We start from the raw sequence: 16,059 nt of genomic DNA, 5'->3' as shown, positions 1-16,059 counted from the left end.
AGGGACTGGGTAGGGCGCCGAGAGGAGCTTTGACACGGGAATACCAGGGCCAGCAGGGACACCACAAAGCCCAGGGATACCTGGACCTCTCTGAGTTGTGCTTCACGAAGCCAGTCCCATGCACCCCAGTGTGTCCTGGATGCCCTCATGTCCTGCACGCCACCACGGATGCTCAGGGCTTTCTTTTCTCCTTTCTGGGACAGAGAACCAGGCTGACGCCGTGTCCTATGCTCCCCCCGTGCCCCTCGCCCCCGCTCTCCGTGGCCCTGCACCAGGCGGGGAAACATCCTGGGGGCTGCTCTGGGGTGCGGGACCCGAACCCGTCCGGTGTCCCGGGGATGGCAGATGGACAGACGGGCTCTGGCACCCGTCGGGGGTCCCTAAGGGCAATGGGGTCACCCAGGGCTGGGATGTCCTTGCTGGTGCGGTTCGTGGGATGGTGATCTCCGTCCCCAGCGCGGCACAGGAGGCACCGGCCGCACCCGCCCCGTCGGAGTCGGGGGCGGGACCGCACCGGGAGGGGTGTGGCCGTACCGGGCGGGCGGCGGGAGAGCAGCCGGGCAGAGCGGAGCGGCAGCGGCAGCCGGGGCTCCGCCACGGGGACTGGGAGCGGGACCGGCGACGGGGACGTGCCTCAGGACGGCAGCGAAGGTGAGAGCTCCGGGGTCGGAACCGTGCGCGGAGCCCCGAGGGCGGCGAGGGAGCCCCGCAGCCAGTCCCGGGCAGGCCGGTGGGTCCGACCCCGCGCCGGGCCGGTCGCCGTCAGAGCGGCGGACCCTGGGTGACCGGGATGAGGCGATGGCCGGGAATCTCACGGGTCCCGGTGCAGCCCCTGTTGGGCACAGCGTAGCCCCGACGAGGGGGTCCCTGCCGGTGCCTGTGCAGGGGACCGAAGGCACGGGCAAGGGCAGCAAGGGCAGGGGGCTGCGGGCAGCCTTGCTCTGGGAACGAAGGCACCCTCCTCCAACCTGGTCCTCATGGCTGGTGACACCGCATGAGCCCTGGGACGTGGCTCTCCAGGGTGGGACACATCAGGAATGCCAGCTATGCCACAAGAGCCAGTGGGAATGACCCTTGGACCGCCCGGGGTGTTTGTGCTCTGTAGGGCTGGATGCGCTGAGGCGGTGTGGGACGGGAACAGCAAATACCTGCAGTGGTGATGGTGTGAGCCACATCTGAGTTTAAGCTGGGCACCAGTGGGTTTGCCAGGATGGATCTGGCACAGTCCCCAGCCTGTGCCCAGTGAGGGTGATGAGCTGTCATGGCTGCCACTGCTGCTCCTGCTCTGCCCTCGGGAGCAAGGCTGGCCCAGGCTTTGGAAAGATGAGGAGTGACCATGGCATGTTATGTGACAGTGATGTTCCTCAAGAGCTGTGCTCTGCACATCGAGGGTTCAGCCCTGAGCTTCCTCCTTCACTGTCACCACCAGCACCTTCTGCTTTCTCCGCACCCAGGTCTCCCTGGCCGAGGGAAGTACATTTGCAAGGGGCTTACCACTCTTGCTGGTTCTTGCAGCTTTTTTTTCCCCACTGAATTTGTTGGGGTGCTGGAGAAAGTTGAGCATTTGTCTTTGCCCTGGACTGGCTGTTTGGGGCAGCTGGATGGCCCAGCAGAGGTCAGGGGAGCACAGTGTGGAGTGGTGACCTGTGGTGATGGGGGGGCCATGGGCACCAGGGGTGCTGTGTGGGGACCCCCAAGCTGCAGCAAAGCTCACCATGATCAGGGCCCCTCTTTGATGAAGAGGCCAAGTGTGACTCTCTGCTGCCATGGTGCTCAGTGCCTGCACCCTGTCCTGCATCCCACAAGGGCAGGGAAGCTGCTCCATGGCTGCTGCTGTTGTCTCCCCAAACTTTACCTGCTATGACATCTCCAGGAGATCCTTTTTCCTCTGGAGTGTCATTGGGCACCCCAGTACCCTGAAGTTATGGGAGGAGCAAAGTTTCTCTGTCACAGCAGAGCACTGGGGTGGGCACTGGGGCCCTGTGCTGGGTGGGAGCTGATGGGAACGGAGCTGGGCTGGGGTTGGAGCGGGGCTTTCAGCTCTGTCGCAATGGCCTCACTTCCCCTTCCTTGGCTGCAGCATGGGTTGTGTGAAGTCAAAGGAAGCTGGTGTCCAAGAGAAGATGATAAAAACTGATCATGACCCTGATCCTGGCCCCACCATCCAGCAGGGCCACTATGTGAGGGACCCCACAGCCGCCAACAATAAGGTGAGTGATGAGAGATTCCAGGGCCGAGCTGTCACAGGGGGTTCAGTCCCTCCTTTCAGCAGTGCCACCAGCACTGAGAGTGGAGCCAGCTGAGGGCACTGGCAGTGCCCATGCCCCAGGACAGGGACTTGGCTATGGGGTGGGAGCCCAGGGCACACTGAGGCAAAGCAAAGAGTGGAGCTAATGGGAATCCAGGAATTATGGAGAAAGGGAGAGAAAAATGAAGGTGTTGGGAGGGGATGGAGATGCTGGTGCTGGGTGGGTTGTTGTGTCAGGTGGTGCTGGTGCTGGCCCTCAGGTCCCCTCCTGCTTCTGCTGTTGCTGTTGGGGCCAAGACCCACCATGGGAAATGGGTCTCTGTCACCTGTGATGTCATTCTGTGGTTTTGTTGCACTTTCCAGAACAATAATGTCCCCAGCATGGCTGTGCCCCTGCCCGAGCATGGTAGGTACAAAGGGGCTGCCAAGTGGGTGCAGGGGGTTGGAGTGTGTGGGGGCAGCGTGGCCAGATCCTGTCTGACCTAGGGGTGAACATCTTGGAGGGATGGGAGCTCTGGGTTCCCCTGAAGAGCCAGATGTGACATGATGAAGATGGAGGTGCTGGGTGCTGTGGGGGTCCTGGCCAATGTCCTGGCCAGTGTTCATGGCAGGAGTGGCCAGGCACCCCATCCCAGCATGGGGAAGGGTGCCCAGGGAGGTCCCTTGCTGCAGGCCTGGGGGACAACGTGGTGCTGGCACTCTATGACTACGAGGCGATGAATGCTGGGGACCTCAGCTTCCAGAAGGGGGAGAGGATGAAGGTCTTGGAGAAGTAAGTGCTGCTGGCAGACTCCTGTCCAGGGTCTCCTGATGGCTTGTGTGGCCCTGTTGGGATTTTTTTTCTGGAATTTGCCCTGGAGGAGCTGCTGGTGCCCAGGTCCAGGTGTCAGCAGCCAACCCAATGCCACTTTTGTCATAGGTCAGGGGAATGGTGGCAAGCACGGTCACTGGTGACAGGACGTGAAGGCTTCATCCCCAGCAACTACGTTGCCCAAGAAAACTCGCTGGAGACAGAGGAGTGAGTCCATCCCTGAATGCCAGATCCTGGCCCCATGCTGTCCCACACTTCCCCACTGCCGCTCTTCCCGCTTCTGCCTCATGTCCTGCCCCCAGCCCTGCCCCACTCCAGCATTCCTTGGCTCATTTGGTTCTGCTGCAGGTGGTTTTTCAAGGACATCAGCCGGAAGGATGCGGAGCGGCAGCTCCTTGGCCCTGGGAACATGATTGGGTCCTTCATTATAAGGGACAGCGAGACAACGAAAGGTGTGGAGAGGTGTCCATAGCACTGTGGTGGGGAACAGCTGCCCAAAGGGCTTCCCTCATCCACCTTTGCCTGGAAGAGGAGCTCCTTCCCCAGCCCTGGGGATCTGCTGTGCTGCAGGGAGGGGCCCATGCTCTGGCTGGAAGTGCCCCTGCAATAGCCTGTGGTGCTGCCACCTGTCTGAATCCCATGGCAGGGATAGGGGAATGTGTCCCTTTGAGGCTGCTTTGGGTGTTTGGGGGCTGGCCTGGGGCTGAAGGGGTGGTGGCAGCACGGTGGGATGGGTGCTGCTGGCTCTGCTGGGCGATGGCTCTGTGCGTGCCAGGATGGCCAGGTGCAGCAGGAATTGTGCTCCCATGGGAGATGCCAGCTCACCCTTCCCTGCCCAGGCTCCTACTCGCTCTCAGTGCGGGACGGGGACGAGCTGCGGTGCGGGGCAGTGAAGCATTACAAGATCCGGACTCTGGACAGCGGTGGCTTCTACATCTCCCCACGAAACAACTTCAACACGCTGCAGGAGCTGGTCCAGCACTACAAGGGTGAGCCCTGGGGTGCTCGGCCCCTCTTTCCAAATGGGGCTTTGTCCCTGAGCCAAGCGGCCGGGCAGCTGGGGGTGTGCGGAGGCTGAGGGGCTCCTGCCCATCACTCCTGGGCTCCTGCTGCAGCTCTGACTGCAACATGCAGTGACTTCCAGACCTTCCCCTATTGCCATGGCTGGCCTGCTGGCTGTCACAGCTGTGGTGCTGGTGTCCCTGAACACCCATGGTGGCCAGAACTCCCCCTTGAAGCACAGTGTGGCCAATGAGACAGGCTGGCTGATGGCCCTGGATGCTCTCCTCAGGTCAGAGTGATGGGCTGTGCCAGAGGCTGACCCACCCCTGCCGTGTACCCAAACCAGAGAAGCCCTGGGAGAAAGATGCCTGGGAGATCCCTCGGGAGTCACTGAGTCTGGAGAGGAAGCTGGGAGCCGGGCAGTTCGGAGAAGTGTGGATGGGTGAGAGTGTGGGGGAGGTGGCAGGGAGGATGATGAAGGTGATGGTGAAGGAGGAAGGGTGAGGGATATGTAAGAAGGTAGAGGGATGGTGGGGTGGGAAAGACAAGGAGGGAGTGACCTGAGGGAGAGAAGCAGAGGGGCATGGAGGTGACCTTGCTTTAATGCAGGGGTTGGTTGGGCATGTGGGGACAGCCTTGGGCTGTGTGTGGCCTCCAACCTTCCCACAGAAGCTCTGTCTGCAGGGCTGGGACTTTGGCTCCAAAGCTCAGTGCTCCCAGGGCAGTGTGGGAATGATCTGTTGTGGCACCCTCAGCTACCTACAACAAGCACACCAAGGTGGCGGTGAAGACGATGAAGCCAGGCAGCATGTCTGTGGAAGCCTTCCTGGAGGAGGCAAACCTGATGAAGACGCTGCAGCACGACAAGCTGGTGAAGCTGCACGCAGTGGTCACCAGGGAGGAGCCCATCTTCATCGTCACCGAATTCATGGAGAAAGGTGCAATCTGCATCCCTGAGTGATGTCTGTAGCCAGGCCAAGTGGCAGTACTCAGGTTCCCTGGGATGGTGCAGGATCAATCCCTTCCACATCCCCAGGCTCAGCTGTGGGCTCTGCACCAGCTCCCAGGACTTGGGGAGCAGCTCTAGCTCCTACCACAGTGTGCCAGTGCTCTGGGGCTGGGGGCTGGGAGAGGAGATGTGGTGACAGCACTGGGAGAGGAGGGACACCTAAGAGGGGACAAATGAGTACAAGCACTCTGCAAGGAAGGGAGGAGCCTGCAGAGGTGCTCCCCACATGGCCATGGGAGTGGGATGGGGGATCAGGTGTGTTTCCAGAGTCCTCTTGTCCTGCTTGGCTCCTCGGGACCCTGTGCCACCCTAAGGGTGGGTGCAGGCTCCAGCTAAACCAACAGCCCTGGCACCTTTCCCTGTCTGCAGGGAGCTTGCTGGATTTCCTGAAGAGCGATGACGGGAACAAGCTGCTGCTCCCGAAGCTGATTGACTTCTCTGCCCAGGTGAGGAAGGAGCAGACCTTCTCTAGCTCTGAGTGCCCCTTGTTCCCCTGAAAAGGGTGAGTGAGGAGCCTGGGAACTTACCTGGGGCTTGTGCAGCACCAGCCAGGAGCCTGGACTGAGCAGTGCTGGGAGTGCAGTGAGGTTTTCCTGTGGGCAGCCACTGCCTGCTCACCATCCCCATCCCGCTGACCTCATAGGAGCAGGGGTGTGTGAAAGGAGAAGTGGCAGCTTCCCCCTCACCACACCAATATCTGCAGCACTCAGCTAGCCCACCTGCACCTGAGCAGTGCACAGCAGAGCTGCACAGATCCTGGAGAGGATTGGTTATTGACTTCTATGTCTGCCCCAGTTCCTGTAGCCCTCACAGCCCATGGGGCGACTGTGCTTTGTGGAGAAAGTGAGGATGAGGATGGGGCTTGTTTCCATAGCTTACATTTGCATAGTTCCTTCTCTGGAATGTGCTGATGCTGGTTGGTGTAGCCCAACCAAGCCCAGGGCAATGTTATCAATTTCTATACTTGATAACTATTGATACTGATAACTATAATTTCTAATTTGCTGCTGCTGTGACAGTTACCTGCAAAACTTACCTGCAAACTTGGCCAAAGCCCCACAAACCCAGCATGGCCACGCACCCACCCCATCCCACCCCACCCCCAGCACTGCTTCAGGACAGCACCACGGTGGTGTGAAGCCCTGTGGGTTTAACAGGAATCCTGCAGCATGATCCTGTGTGCTGCCAATACCGGAGAGGCTGAGCCAGGCACGGTTCCCAGTCTCCTGGAGGGAGCATAGCAGGCTGTGTTGCCCCAGGGGAATGCCTACGGGAGGGCTGTGGTTCAGTAAAGTCACCAGAGGGCTGTCATAGGCAGGGGAAGGCAGCAGGAGAGGCAGGAGGACTCAGAGATAATTATTTCTGAGCTGACTTTGAGTACAGCAGAACAGGCTGCTAAACACCTCACTCCATGTGCAACCATTTGCACAACCACTGAGTCCCTGCTGCTTCTCCAGTGCTCGTGGGTGAGGACTGAACCCAGGGACCCTTTGTGCTGAGCTCAAATATTTCACAGAGGTACCTGAGCAATAGGAAAGCCAGGACGGGAGCCTTGTGGGCTTAGACCAGGTCACTGGCTGCTGGAGCCGGCTGTGCTGGGGTCTGTGGATCAGCTGTGCACTCCTGCACCATCTGTTCTCAGCAAGCTGGCTCGTGCCAACCCCGGCTCGGCCCACGGCTCCGAGGGGCTGTTTGGAGAAGCTCTGGGGAGCAAAGGCCGAAGGGCTGTCATGCAGGCAGCAGCCGGGCCCTTGTGCTGGGGCTGAGTCACTGCGGGCAGAAATGCATCTGTGGTCATGGAAATGATCCTTCCGCTCTTGTGCTGCCTAGTTACTTCTGTATTTAGTGGGGAGAGCTCTGTGAGAGCTGCACCTCACCCAGGCCAGCTTGTGTGGGTGTGATAAGGAGGGGAGGGTCTCCCCTCTGGCTGCTCCAGCCCCTTCACATTCTGGATTCTGTTATGGGGTAACAGTACAGCTTTGGGGTTTGGTTGTGCACACACTGGGTCTCCTCTGCCTGATCAGGGCTGAGACCTGCACACACAGCACTGAGTGCAGAGACTTCAGAAGGCAGAGTGGTGAGGGGGGATTGTCAGGGGCCATCACAGCCATCCTGTCCACAGGCAGAGATGACTCTTCAAAAACTAGTCTGGAAGAACTCGGGCATCTTCCTCTATGCTTTTCTGCCCTGGCTAAGGAAGCTCTGGAATGCTGACCTTCACTGCAGCAATTAGTGAGCCATTGTGGATGTACTGGAGACTGGTCTCATGTCTTCCCTGAGCAGAGAATTATTTGCTCCTCCTCCACATCCTCATGGCTGTGGATGAAGCACTTACACCTTGCCCTGCAAACACTCACAGGCACTCTCTGGTGATCACAAGAACTCCTCAGCTGTCAATTCTCACAGATTTTCTCACACTACAGCTCAAAGGTGTCACGTTGGGCTGGTCACCCAAACCCTAACCTATTCTGCAAGGGATTCCCTGCTCGGAGAGCAGTTTCCATGCAGGAAAGTCACAGAATGGTTTGGGTTGGAAGGAACCTTAAAGCTCATCTCATTCCAACCCCTTGCCATGGGCAGGGACACTTTCCACTAGACCAGGTTGCTCCAAGCCCTGTCCAGCCTGACCTTGAACACTTCCAGGGATGGGATAGCCATCTCCTGCTGTGGCTCAGCCTCCCTTCACCATTTTCTCAGTGCTGGCCAGAAGCAGTTGACTTCTTTTGTGCTGAGGGGGTGTGTGTTATTTCAAGCAGCCTGTTTGCATTTGCTTTTTTTCCCCTGTGGCAGATTGCAGAAGGAATGGCTTTTATTGAGAAGAGGAACTACATCCACAGAGACCTGAGAGCTGCCAACATCCTGGTGTCAGCAGTGCTGGTGTGCAAGATTGCAGACTTCGGGCTGGCCAGGGTGATCGAGGACACTGAGTACACGGCCCGGGAAGGTGCTGGGGGCGAAAGGCTGGGGGGGTTCCCTTAGGGCCACTTGCCACCATGGTGGTCCCAACCCTGGGAGGGATGGGCTGGGTACATGGGCAGAGGGAAGCTCCTCTCATTTGCATCACTTCACTTGTTCCTCTTCTGTTTGTTTCTTGTTCCCCATATTTCACCCCCCATTTCTCAGCAGTTGGGGTTGAGCTCATGTTTCCCATTGGATGTCTTTCTCCAGGTGCCAAGTTTCCCATTAAATGGACTGCACCTGAAGCCATCAACTACGGATCTTTCACTATAAAATCGGATGTCTGGTCCTTTGGGATCCTCCTGACTGAGATCATTACCTATGGACGCATCCCCTACCCAGGTAAGGAGGTGAAATGCCTCCTCTAATCTGATTCCAAAAGACACATTCCACCTTCTGGGCGCCATGCATGTGACCTGAGCTTCTCCAGCTCCATGGGAAAACCCTGTAAATCCTTATCATTAGGGACCATCCTGTAACTTATACTAATAATTGTTTTGGTACCTTTTTTTCAATGGGAAATTACTCTGTAAATGCTACCACAAACGGACCACGAAGGATCTGGGGTGGCACAACAGGCTGTTCTGAGGAGCAGCTCTGCCCTCACACTGACTTTTTTTCATTGGAAGCAATGGCTCATCACAGACTTAGCATTTTAATTTACACAAAATGATTTTAATTTATACAAAGTAATTATAAACCCCATCTGATCTGGGGCACAAAACTCCATCCTACAATAACCCAGCATCTCCTTTGTCCACGTTTCCCTGACCAGGAACAGCAGTACCCCCTTCCCAGCCCCCTAACGACTTTTCCCTTCCTGGAGACATTGCCCAAAGGGAAGGAAGTTTTGGATTTGGGGATTTTATGACTTTTAAAGACACCAATGATAAACCAGGTGATGTTCACCTGTCCCACCCCGTTTCCCCAGGGATGTCGAGCGTGGAGGTGATCAGGGCGCTGGAGCGTGGATACCGGATGCCGCGCACGGACAACTGCCCTGAGGAGCTGTACGACATCATGATGAGGTGCTGGGAGATCAAACCCGAGGATCGCCCCACTTTTGAGTACATACAAAGTGTTCTGGAGGATTTCTTCACTGCGACAGAGAGCCAGTACCAGCAGCAGCCATAGCACGGGATGCTCAGGGCAGACACTGCCAGCTCTTCCCTGTCTCACCTGTGCCCTGCTTTCTCTGCCAGCCTGGCCCAGGAACCACAGCCTTCCTGGAGTGGCTGGGCTGGAGGAAGCCCCTGATGGAGGGAGAAGAGATGTGGCCATACCTTTTGCCTTTCCCAGGAGCTTGAATGTCTGTGGGGCAGTGGCTCCAGGAAGTGCTGGCTGGACAGTGGATGCTCAGACCCCAGGAGGATGGACAGGGATGGGGCCAGGCCTGCTTTTGCTGCAAGGAAAAACCCAGATCAGTATCTTTTTGATCCTTCTGAGATCTTATCACACCATTCTGCAGAAGTAAGCGCCTTAGTGTGCTGGCCTTGGCAAAATGCCCTGCAGTGCCTGTGCTCCCCCGTGTGATTGATCCCAAGGGATCTCCCCAGCGCAGCCCGTGGGCTCATCATCAGCACAGGATCCTGGGGTTTGGATGTTGAGTGTCACGGACCCTTGTCCTCCTCTCTCCCTCCTGGTTTCCTTCCCCAGTATTTTCATGGCAGCCCCTGTGCAGAGCGCAGGTTTGGTGAGGCTGTGCCACAGGGGCAGATGGACACAGTCAGCGCTTTTCCAGGCCCTCCCTGCATGGATCCCCCTCCGCTTGCCTTGGGAGGAACCTCTGGAGCCCAAAGCCATGGCAAAAGGAGCCCTCTCCCCCGTGGCAAAGCTTACAGGCAACACTCGTTGTCTGCTGGGGTATTTGCAGTGTCAGCAAGGGCCAGGTGCTCCCTGCACACTCACTTGATGTTATTGTTTATTTTCAGTATTTCATGAGGTTATTTGGGGAAAAGGAATGAACAATATTTTTTAAGATAGCCGTGTACTTCTTACAGCACGGAGACTGGTGCCTGTGATTATTTTTGATACCAAGAGGCAAATGCCGTCGCTTCTGCTTTGGGATCTTTTTTGGTTTTGTAATCAATAAAGTATTTATCAACCTTTCCTCTCCTGGCCGTTCCTGCTGCTCCGCAGCCCGGGCGGGGGAGACGCGGATCACCTGGGGCCCGCAGCGCCCCTCGGAACGGCGGCTCCAGAGCCGGGCAGACCCGCAGCGCCCTCTGAGCAGGCCCCGGGCCGCGAACCGCGCGGGTGGGGCCGCAGGGACCGGGAGGTTCGGAACGGTACGGACGCCTCCCGGCCCCGCCGCCCCGGTGCCCTCACCAAACATGGCGGCGGCAGCGTCGCGCCCGCTCTCCATGCAAAGGCCGCTGCCCTCAGCAAAGATGTCGGTGCGGACCGCCCCTTCCCCGCCCGGCTTCGCGGAGCCGGAGACCCCCGGGAGCGGAGACCCCCGCCTCGGCCCGTCCGGCAGGAGAGCTGTGCCGATCCGGGGCTGCGCCGGGCCCGGCCCCTGCAGCGCGGAGCGCGGCCGCCCGGCGCGGTCCTGCCCGGCCGCCGCGGTCGCCATGGCGATCGGCCCCGCAGCCAACCGCGCGCCGCTTCCGGTGACGTCAGCGCCGACACGTGGATCCAAGATGGCGGCGTCGGCGGCGACGGTGAGTGCGGAGGGGCCCGGCCCGGCCCCGAGTCCCGCCCGCTGTGCCCCGGCCCGGCCCGGCCCGGCGGCGGGCCCGGCGCGGAGCTCGGTTCGGGGGCTGCGGTCGGGCCTGCACCGCGCCCGGAGGGATGCGGGCCGGGCCCCTGGGCGGAGGAGGCTCCTCGGTCCCGCCCGGGGCCTTGCAGCTGCCCCGCGTCTCCCGGAGGTGTCACCTGTGGAGGGCAGAGCTCGGACCGCTGCTCGGTGCCCAGGGGAACCCAGCGGGTTCCTGTCCCCCCTGCCCGGCGCTCCCTCGGCAGCAAAATTGGCTCCCTTTTGCGGTTCACGGCGGTGTCTGGGCAGGAGGGGCCGGGCGGGGGGCTCGGAGCGGGGTGGGCTGTAGGGAGCACCGGCACGTCCTTTTGCCTTCCCTTCCGAGGTGTCAGCCTGGGCCCGGGGCTGGTGCCAAGCACGGAGGCTGTTGCTCTGTGTGGTTTTCACAGATGTTTGGTGGTGGTTGTCGGGTCCGGGTTTGAGCAGCTGCTTCAGCTTCCCGCGTCCCAGCATCCCTGTTATTACTATTGAATGATTCCTTGGATCCTCAGAGAACTGAAGGTGTTCCTGGTGGGCATCACTGCTACCCCACAGAGGAGAAAACGAGCTGCTGAGACATTTGTTATCTGCCTTGAAGTCTTGTAGGTGTCAAACGGATTTCCTCCTTGCTTTCACGGGAGGATATTTTTGTGGCAATGCATTGCAGGAATAGCGATGTGGATAAAGGATGTGTACTGATACAAAGGTCGCTGCTGGCTGGGCTGTGAGGTGACTCACAGATTGGGAGAGCCAAGGTTTTAATTTAATTTGCTTTAAGCATCTTCACACCCTGCTGGTTTTCCCCCAGGCAGGAGGGAGGGAGTGCTCAGCTGGCTCTGAGAGCTGGGGATGGTCCTACTAGGAATTTCCTCGTGGCTCTCTGTTGTGTGAAGGGCAGAGAAGGCTGCCAGCAGCTCTCCTGCTGACAAAGGAGCTCTGAAGTTAATTTGAATGCAGCACTTGCCTCCTTGTGAAGGGCTCTTGGTGTCTCCTCCAGTGCAGGGTGAGAAGGGCAGGGATGTAATAAAGATGAGCTTATCCAAACAGTTGTCAGGATCATCCCGGGAGGCAGCCCCTGGAAGAGGGGATGAGTGTCAGGGTGCCATTAGCACTGTTCTGTCCTGCTAATGTGCCTGAGAGCAGAATGAAGGTTACATGTGTGAGAGATCTTGTTGCTTTTTTGCTCCCACAGAGTAGTGGGTTGTAGCTTTCCTCCCCTTCTGTCACCATTGTAAAAAAGTTTCAGTAAATTGAATGGGATGGCAGAGCTGTGTGAATCCATTTGGACAAATGGCTCTGTACAGTTAGTTTCCCCTGTTTTTCTTCAGAGCTGTCTTTGAAAGTTAAAAAGCTCTTGTTTATGGCTCTTTGATGTCCCTCCTGCCTTTCTCTGCCAAAAAGAGATGGGAGAAGTCATGATATCCATCACTGTCACTTCCTACTTCCTTTTTGTCTCTTTGAACAAATCCTGTGTTCTGTTCTTCAGTTCCTGTGTGGATTGGGAAACCCTTAAGACCTAAACCAGCCCTGGTACAGCACCAGCTCGTTTCAGATGCTTGAAATTGCTTCTGCTCGAGGGTTTCTTCGAGTTGTTGGCAGTATCCTGGGCAGGAATATGCTGGGTGCACATGGCCAGGCCATGGACCCTCTGGAGCACGCTGGAGCTGTTGCAGAGTGCCCCAGGAAACAGCTGCTGTTTCTCCTTTCCCTTAAATAAATGTTAGACTCTGGCAGTGGTAGCTGGAGGGACCACGAGTCCGAGGGAGGGACAAGGGTGGTAATAACTGGATGTTTTAGGGGTTCTTCATGGTGGGTCAGACTGGGCTTTAGAGAACGAGTCCTCTGTTTTGTCAGCGTGGTTTGTGAACCTTAAAGTGGCAAGTCACAGAAAGTTATAAGTCTTTCTGTGTGGGGATAAATCTGGCATTGTCTGCAAGCCCCAAGACAGGTGATAATTATCCAGAAGTGCCTTCTTGGAGAGGGTTTGTGTGTGAAATTTTGATCTGAGGGACAGGAATGGGCGATAGTGCTCCTGCAGTTACTTCTTTTTAGATCATATTCTCCTAAGAAAGGGTGTCTCTGCATGTCTGCATATAGGAAAATAATCAGGCTTAGACAATCTGAACTGTTTTTGCCTACTTAGGGCTGGGTTTTTCTCAGTCTGGGGTTGTGCATATTTGTTGTGCTACTTGTTGCACCATTACACGATTTCCTAGCACCTCAGATGCAAGACTGTAATTTGAGGGGGCTTTTTGCATATTTTTGAAATGTAAATGGAAAAGGCTGTGAAGCTGTGTGTCCTGTTTGCTGGAAGTCTGGGCTTGCCAGGGCTCTGTGACTGCACCAAAACAGAGCTCCCTTCTGGAAGTTCTGACCTGGCACAGGAGAGAACTCAGCTTTCAGGCATCCCCCACGTGAGACAACCACCTGGCCAGGCCCATGAGTTACACAGATGTTTTGAGGGGTGTCCATGTTGCCATTTCTGAGCTGCTGCCTTTGTTTGGAGAAAATGAGGCACATATGTCAGTACAAGAGCAAAGGTCCTGATGAGTAAGGCCCCTGGCTTCAGCTTCCCTGTGCTCTGCCAGCTCAGGAGCCTGCACTGGGCATTTCCTTCATATTTCACTTCCAAAGCTTCCCACACCTGTTGCATAGCAGCTTCCCCCTTTCTTGCTACCAACTGTTCTTTCCTGGCAAGGCTTTACAGAGTCGCCCTCTTGTCTTTCCTGTTGCCTGGTGCTGCCTGAGTCATCATCATCTGTATGCAAAGACAGCCTGATTTCTGCCAAAATTGTCATCAAAAATGCCATCTTCTTCGTGCTCATGTGTCTCCTGAGTGTCTGCCAAAGTTCTGTCCTGGTCTTTTCGCCTCCCAGCCTGCTGGGGCACAGGTGGCAGTGGTGTGGTTTTGATTTTTGAGTAACATTGTGTAGGTCTGTCACTTCAGTCACAGATGAGATAAGGGCTATAGGTTGCTGGAGTGCAGTGTGGGACAAGAGTGCAGATTCCTTCCACTGCTTCCCTTGTGCAGGAGACCTTTTCCTACTCTGTGGAGAGCTACTGAGCACTCCCTTTAAAGACTGTAAAGGCAAAATTTAGTGGAGCACAGAAAATAAGCTCCATGTTGCCTCAAGGCAGATCAGTATTGAAGGTCAGGCAGTTTTAATAAGAGTGTTTCCTGGGGCTTTATGCCTGCTCCAAGTGTATTTGGCTATGCTTAGAATAGATCTGAAAACCCCCTTTGTACGCAAAAAAGATCACAGAATCATAGCATGGTGTGGGTTTGCAGGGTCCTTAAAACTCATCTCGTTCCATGGACAGGGAAACGTTCCACTATCCCAGGTTGCTCCAAACGCCATCCAACCTGGTGTTGAACAATTCCAGGGATGGGGCAGCCACAGCTTCTCTGGGTGGTCTGTGCCAATGCCTCACCAGCCTCACAAGGAAGAATTTCTTCCTAATATACAATCTAACCCTACTCTGTCAGTTTAAAGCTGTTCCCCCTTGTCCTGTACTCCATGGTCTTGTAAATAGTCTCTCTCAATTTTTCCTGTAGGCTCCCTTCAGGTACTTGAAGGCCACATGTATCTGATGATTCAGTATTCCTATTTTTTGTAGGTGCTTAGCATTTTCATCTTAAATACATTTTAGGCTTTCAAACCCCTGATATTTCTGCCTTTTTTCTTTTTTCATCCTGCTCAATTCCATTAATTCTGCATGCTCTGGTTGGCCCTCACAGGCCAACATACTTTCCTTGCCTTAGAATGAGACAGGAGGAAGGTGATGAAGAAGAAGAGGTGTGGGGGCAATAAACACAGGTGGTTTTTTTTTTCCCTCCAACCTGAGGAAAGATTTCCATGATAGAGCTGCTGTTTGTCACACGTGGCCTGTGGTGTGTTCCCTCTGGTACTATCGGACTGACTGATGGTGCTGAGGACACACAGGGATGGTGGGGATTTTGTTTCTTACATCTGCAGCATTAGCTCAAAAATTGTCCCGGACTAAACCAGGTTTTGTGTGTTTTTCCAGTGGTGTCATACACACAGGGAGTTCAAGACAAGGGACTGAAACTAGTGAGATTATACCAGAGCTGATGTCCTAATCCAGGCAAGCTGCTGCTGGCTAATACTCTTTAAAGCTCATTTTGCATTTCACAGCCTTCCTGCCCATGCTCACCTGGGTTACCTGAGGTAATGGGAGGCGCTGAGGAGGCAGCAAGGTGTGTTAAATAAAGAGTTTGCTGTGGCTGTGTTAGGGTCTGGGTTCTCCCGGAACCCTCATAGAGTTAATTGAACCTTACAGCCTCACTTTTCACCCCGTTCCCTAAAAAATGGCTGAAAAAGTTTTTGCCATGTTACTGAAATGTGCTTTGGCCTGGAGGGGCAAGGAGAGCAGAGTGGTGATGGAGCAGGAGGGAGGGGTGATGTGACTGTCCCAAAACTGCTGTCACACCTGACTCCACAGTAACTACTCTTCTGCTGGTAGTGGCCTGTGAGCATCTATCTGTAATCAGCTCCAGGGTAACTGCTGCTGTGCAGAGCTGACACACATCCAGTGCCAGGGCTACAGCTCTCTTCTCTACTAGTCCATGGAGTTTTCTAACACAGGAAGCTCAGTGGGGGTGAGCAGAAAAGTGAAGTGATGGCCTGCTTGATGCCCCATGGTGCAGATAAAAACGGCATTTTTTCTTGTGGTTGAGCAAAGCCAAAGTTTTCCTAATTGCAGTTGAAGAGGCAGAGACATGCTGAGTGGAAAGTGACTTGATGAGGATCACAAAACAAAGCTAAGAACAGCTTTTGTGAATTTAATTTCTGTTTAGTCACCTGACTGTGCAGCCTTTCTAATGTCTGGGATGAACATTTCCAGTGTTATTGCCCATCTCGGATGTTGTTCCAGTGTTTCTGTTGTATTTTACTGTTCCTTCTCCTTTTTGCAGGAAAGGCTGAGGTATGTGCTGGGCCTGCTGTTGTTGCTGCACAGCACAGACTCGTTCTATGTACCTGGAGTGGCTCCCATCAACTTCCACCGCAATGATCCCGTAGAAATAAAGGTAGGATAAACTCAGTGCTGCTAGTCTGTTTGGTTTGGGTTTTTTTTTTTATCTTTTGGGTTTTTTCTTTTTTATACCATAGCGGCTAAGATGGGAAAGTTAAGTTTGGGGATCCTGTTGCTCAAATTTTGGGTTCAGATATGTCCTCTGCTTCACAGTGCTCAGGTCCCAACACGATTCCTGTTCTTGCCCCTGATCTCTTCTACCAAATTCCTTCAGCAGTTGCACCAAAGTCCTCAAGATG

The 16,059-nt window shown here is 55.6% G+C and overlaps 2 protein-coding genes across 2 annotated transcripts in view; both read left to right on the top strand.

The window, feature by feature from the left end:
- The first annotated feature begins 361 nt into the window (after positions 1-361).
- HCK (HCK proto-oncogene, Src family tyrosine kinase) lies at positions 362-9,317 on the top strand. Its single transcript, XM_068207715.1, has 13 exons — positions 362-651; positions 2,081-2,210; positions 2,612-2,654; positions 2,921-3,020; positions 3,168-3,266; positions 3,408-3,511; positions 3,899-4,048; positions 4,351-4,503; positions 4,817-4,999; positions 5,440-5,516; positions 7,861-8,014; positions 8,239-8,370; positions 8,960-9,317. The coding sequence occupies exons 1-13, from the start codon at positions 437-439 to the stop codon at positions 9,160-9,162; spliced, it is 1,743 nt and encodes a 580-aa protein (XP_068063816.1). The 5' UTR covers positions 362-436; the 3' UTR covers positions 9,163-9,317.
- Positions 9,318-10,346: 1,029 nt separating this feature from the next.
- TM9SF4 (transmembrane 9 superfamily member 4) overlaps positions 10,347-16,059 on the top strand; it is a 15,982-nt gene continuing 10,269 nt past the window's right edge. The window contains exons 1-2 of the mRNA XM_068207714.1: positions 10,347-10,691; positions 15,702-15,815. Of these exons, the coding sequence (XP_068063815.1) occupies positions 10,362-10,691; positions 15,702-15,815 (444 nt within the window). The 5' untranslated portion in view covers positions 10,347-10,361. The remainder of the gene's footprint in view (positions 10,692-15,701; positions 15,816-16,059) is intronic.

Source organism: Anomalospiza imberbis, chromosome 17, assembly GCF_031753505.1.
Source record: "Anomalospiza imberbis isolate Cuckoo-Finch-1a 21T00152 chromosome 17, ASM3175350v1, whole genome shotgun sequence".
Lineage (NCBI taxonomy): Eukaryota > Metazoa > Chordata > Aves > Passeriformes > Viduidae > Anomalospiza > Anomalospiza imberbis.
This window is presented reverse-complemented; position numbering and strand designations above follow the sequence as displayed.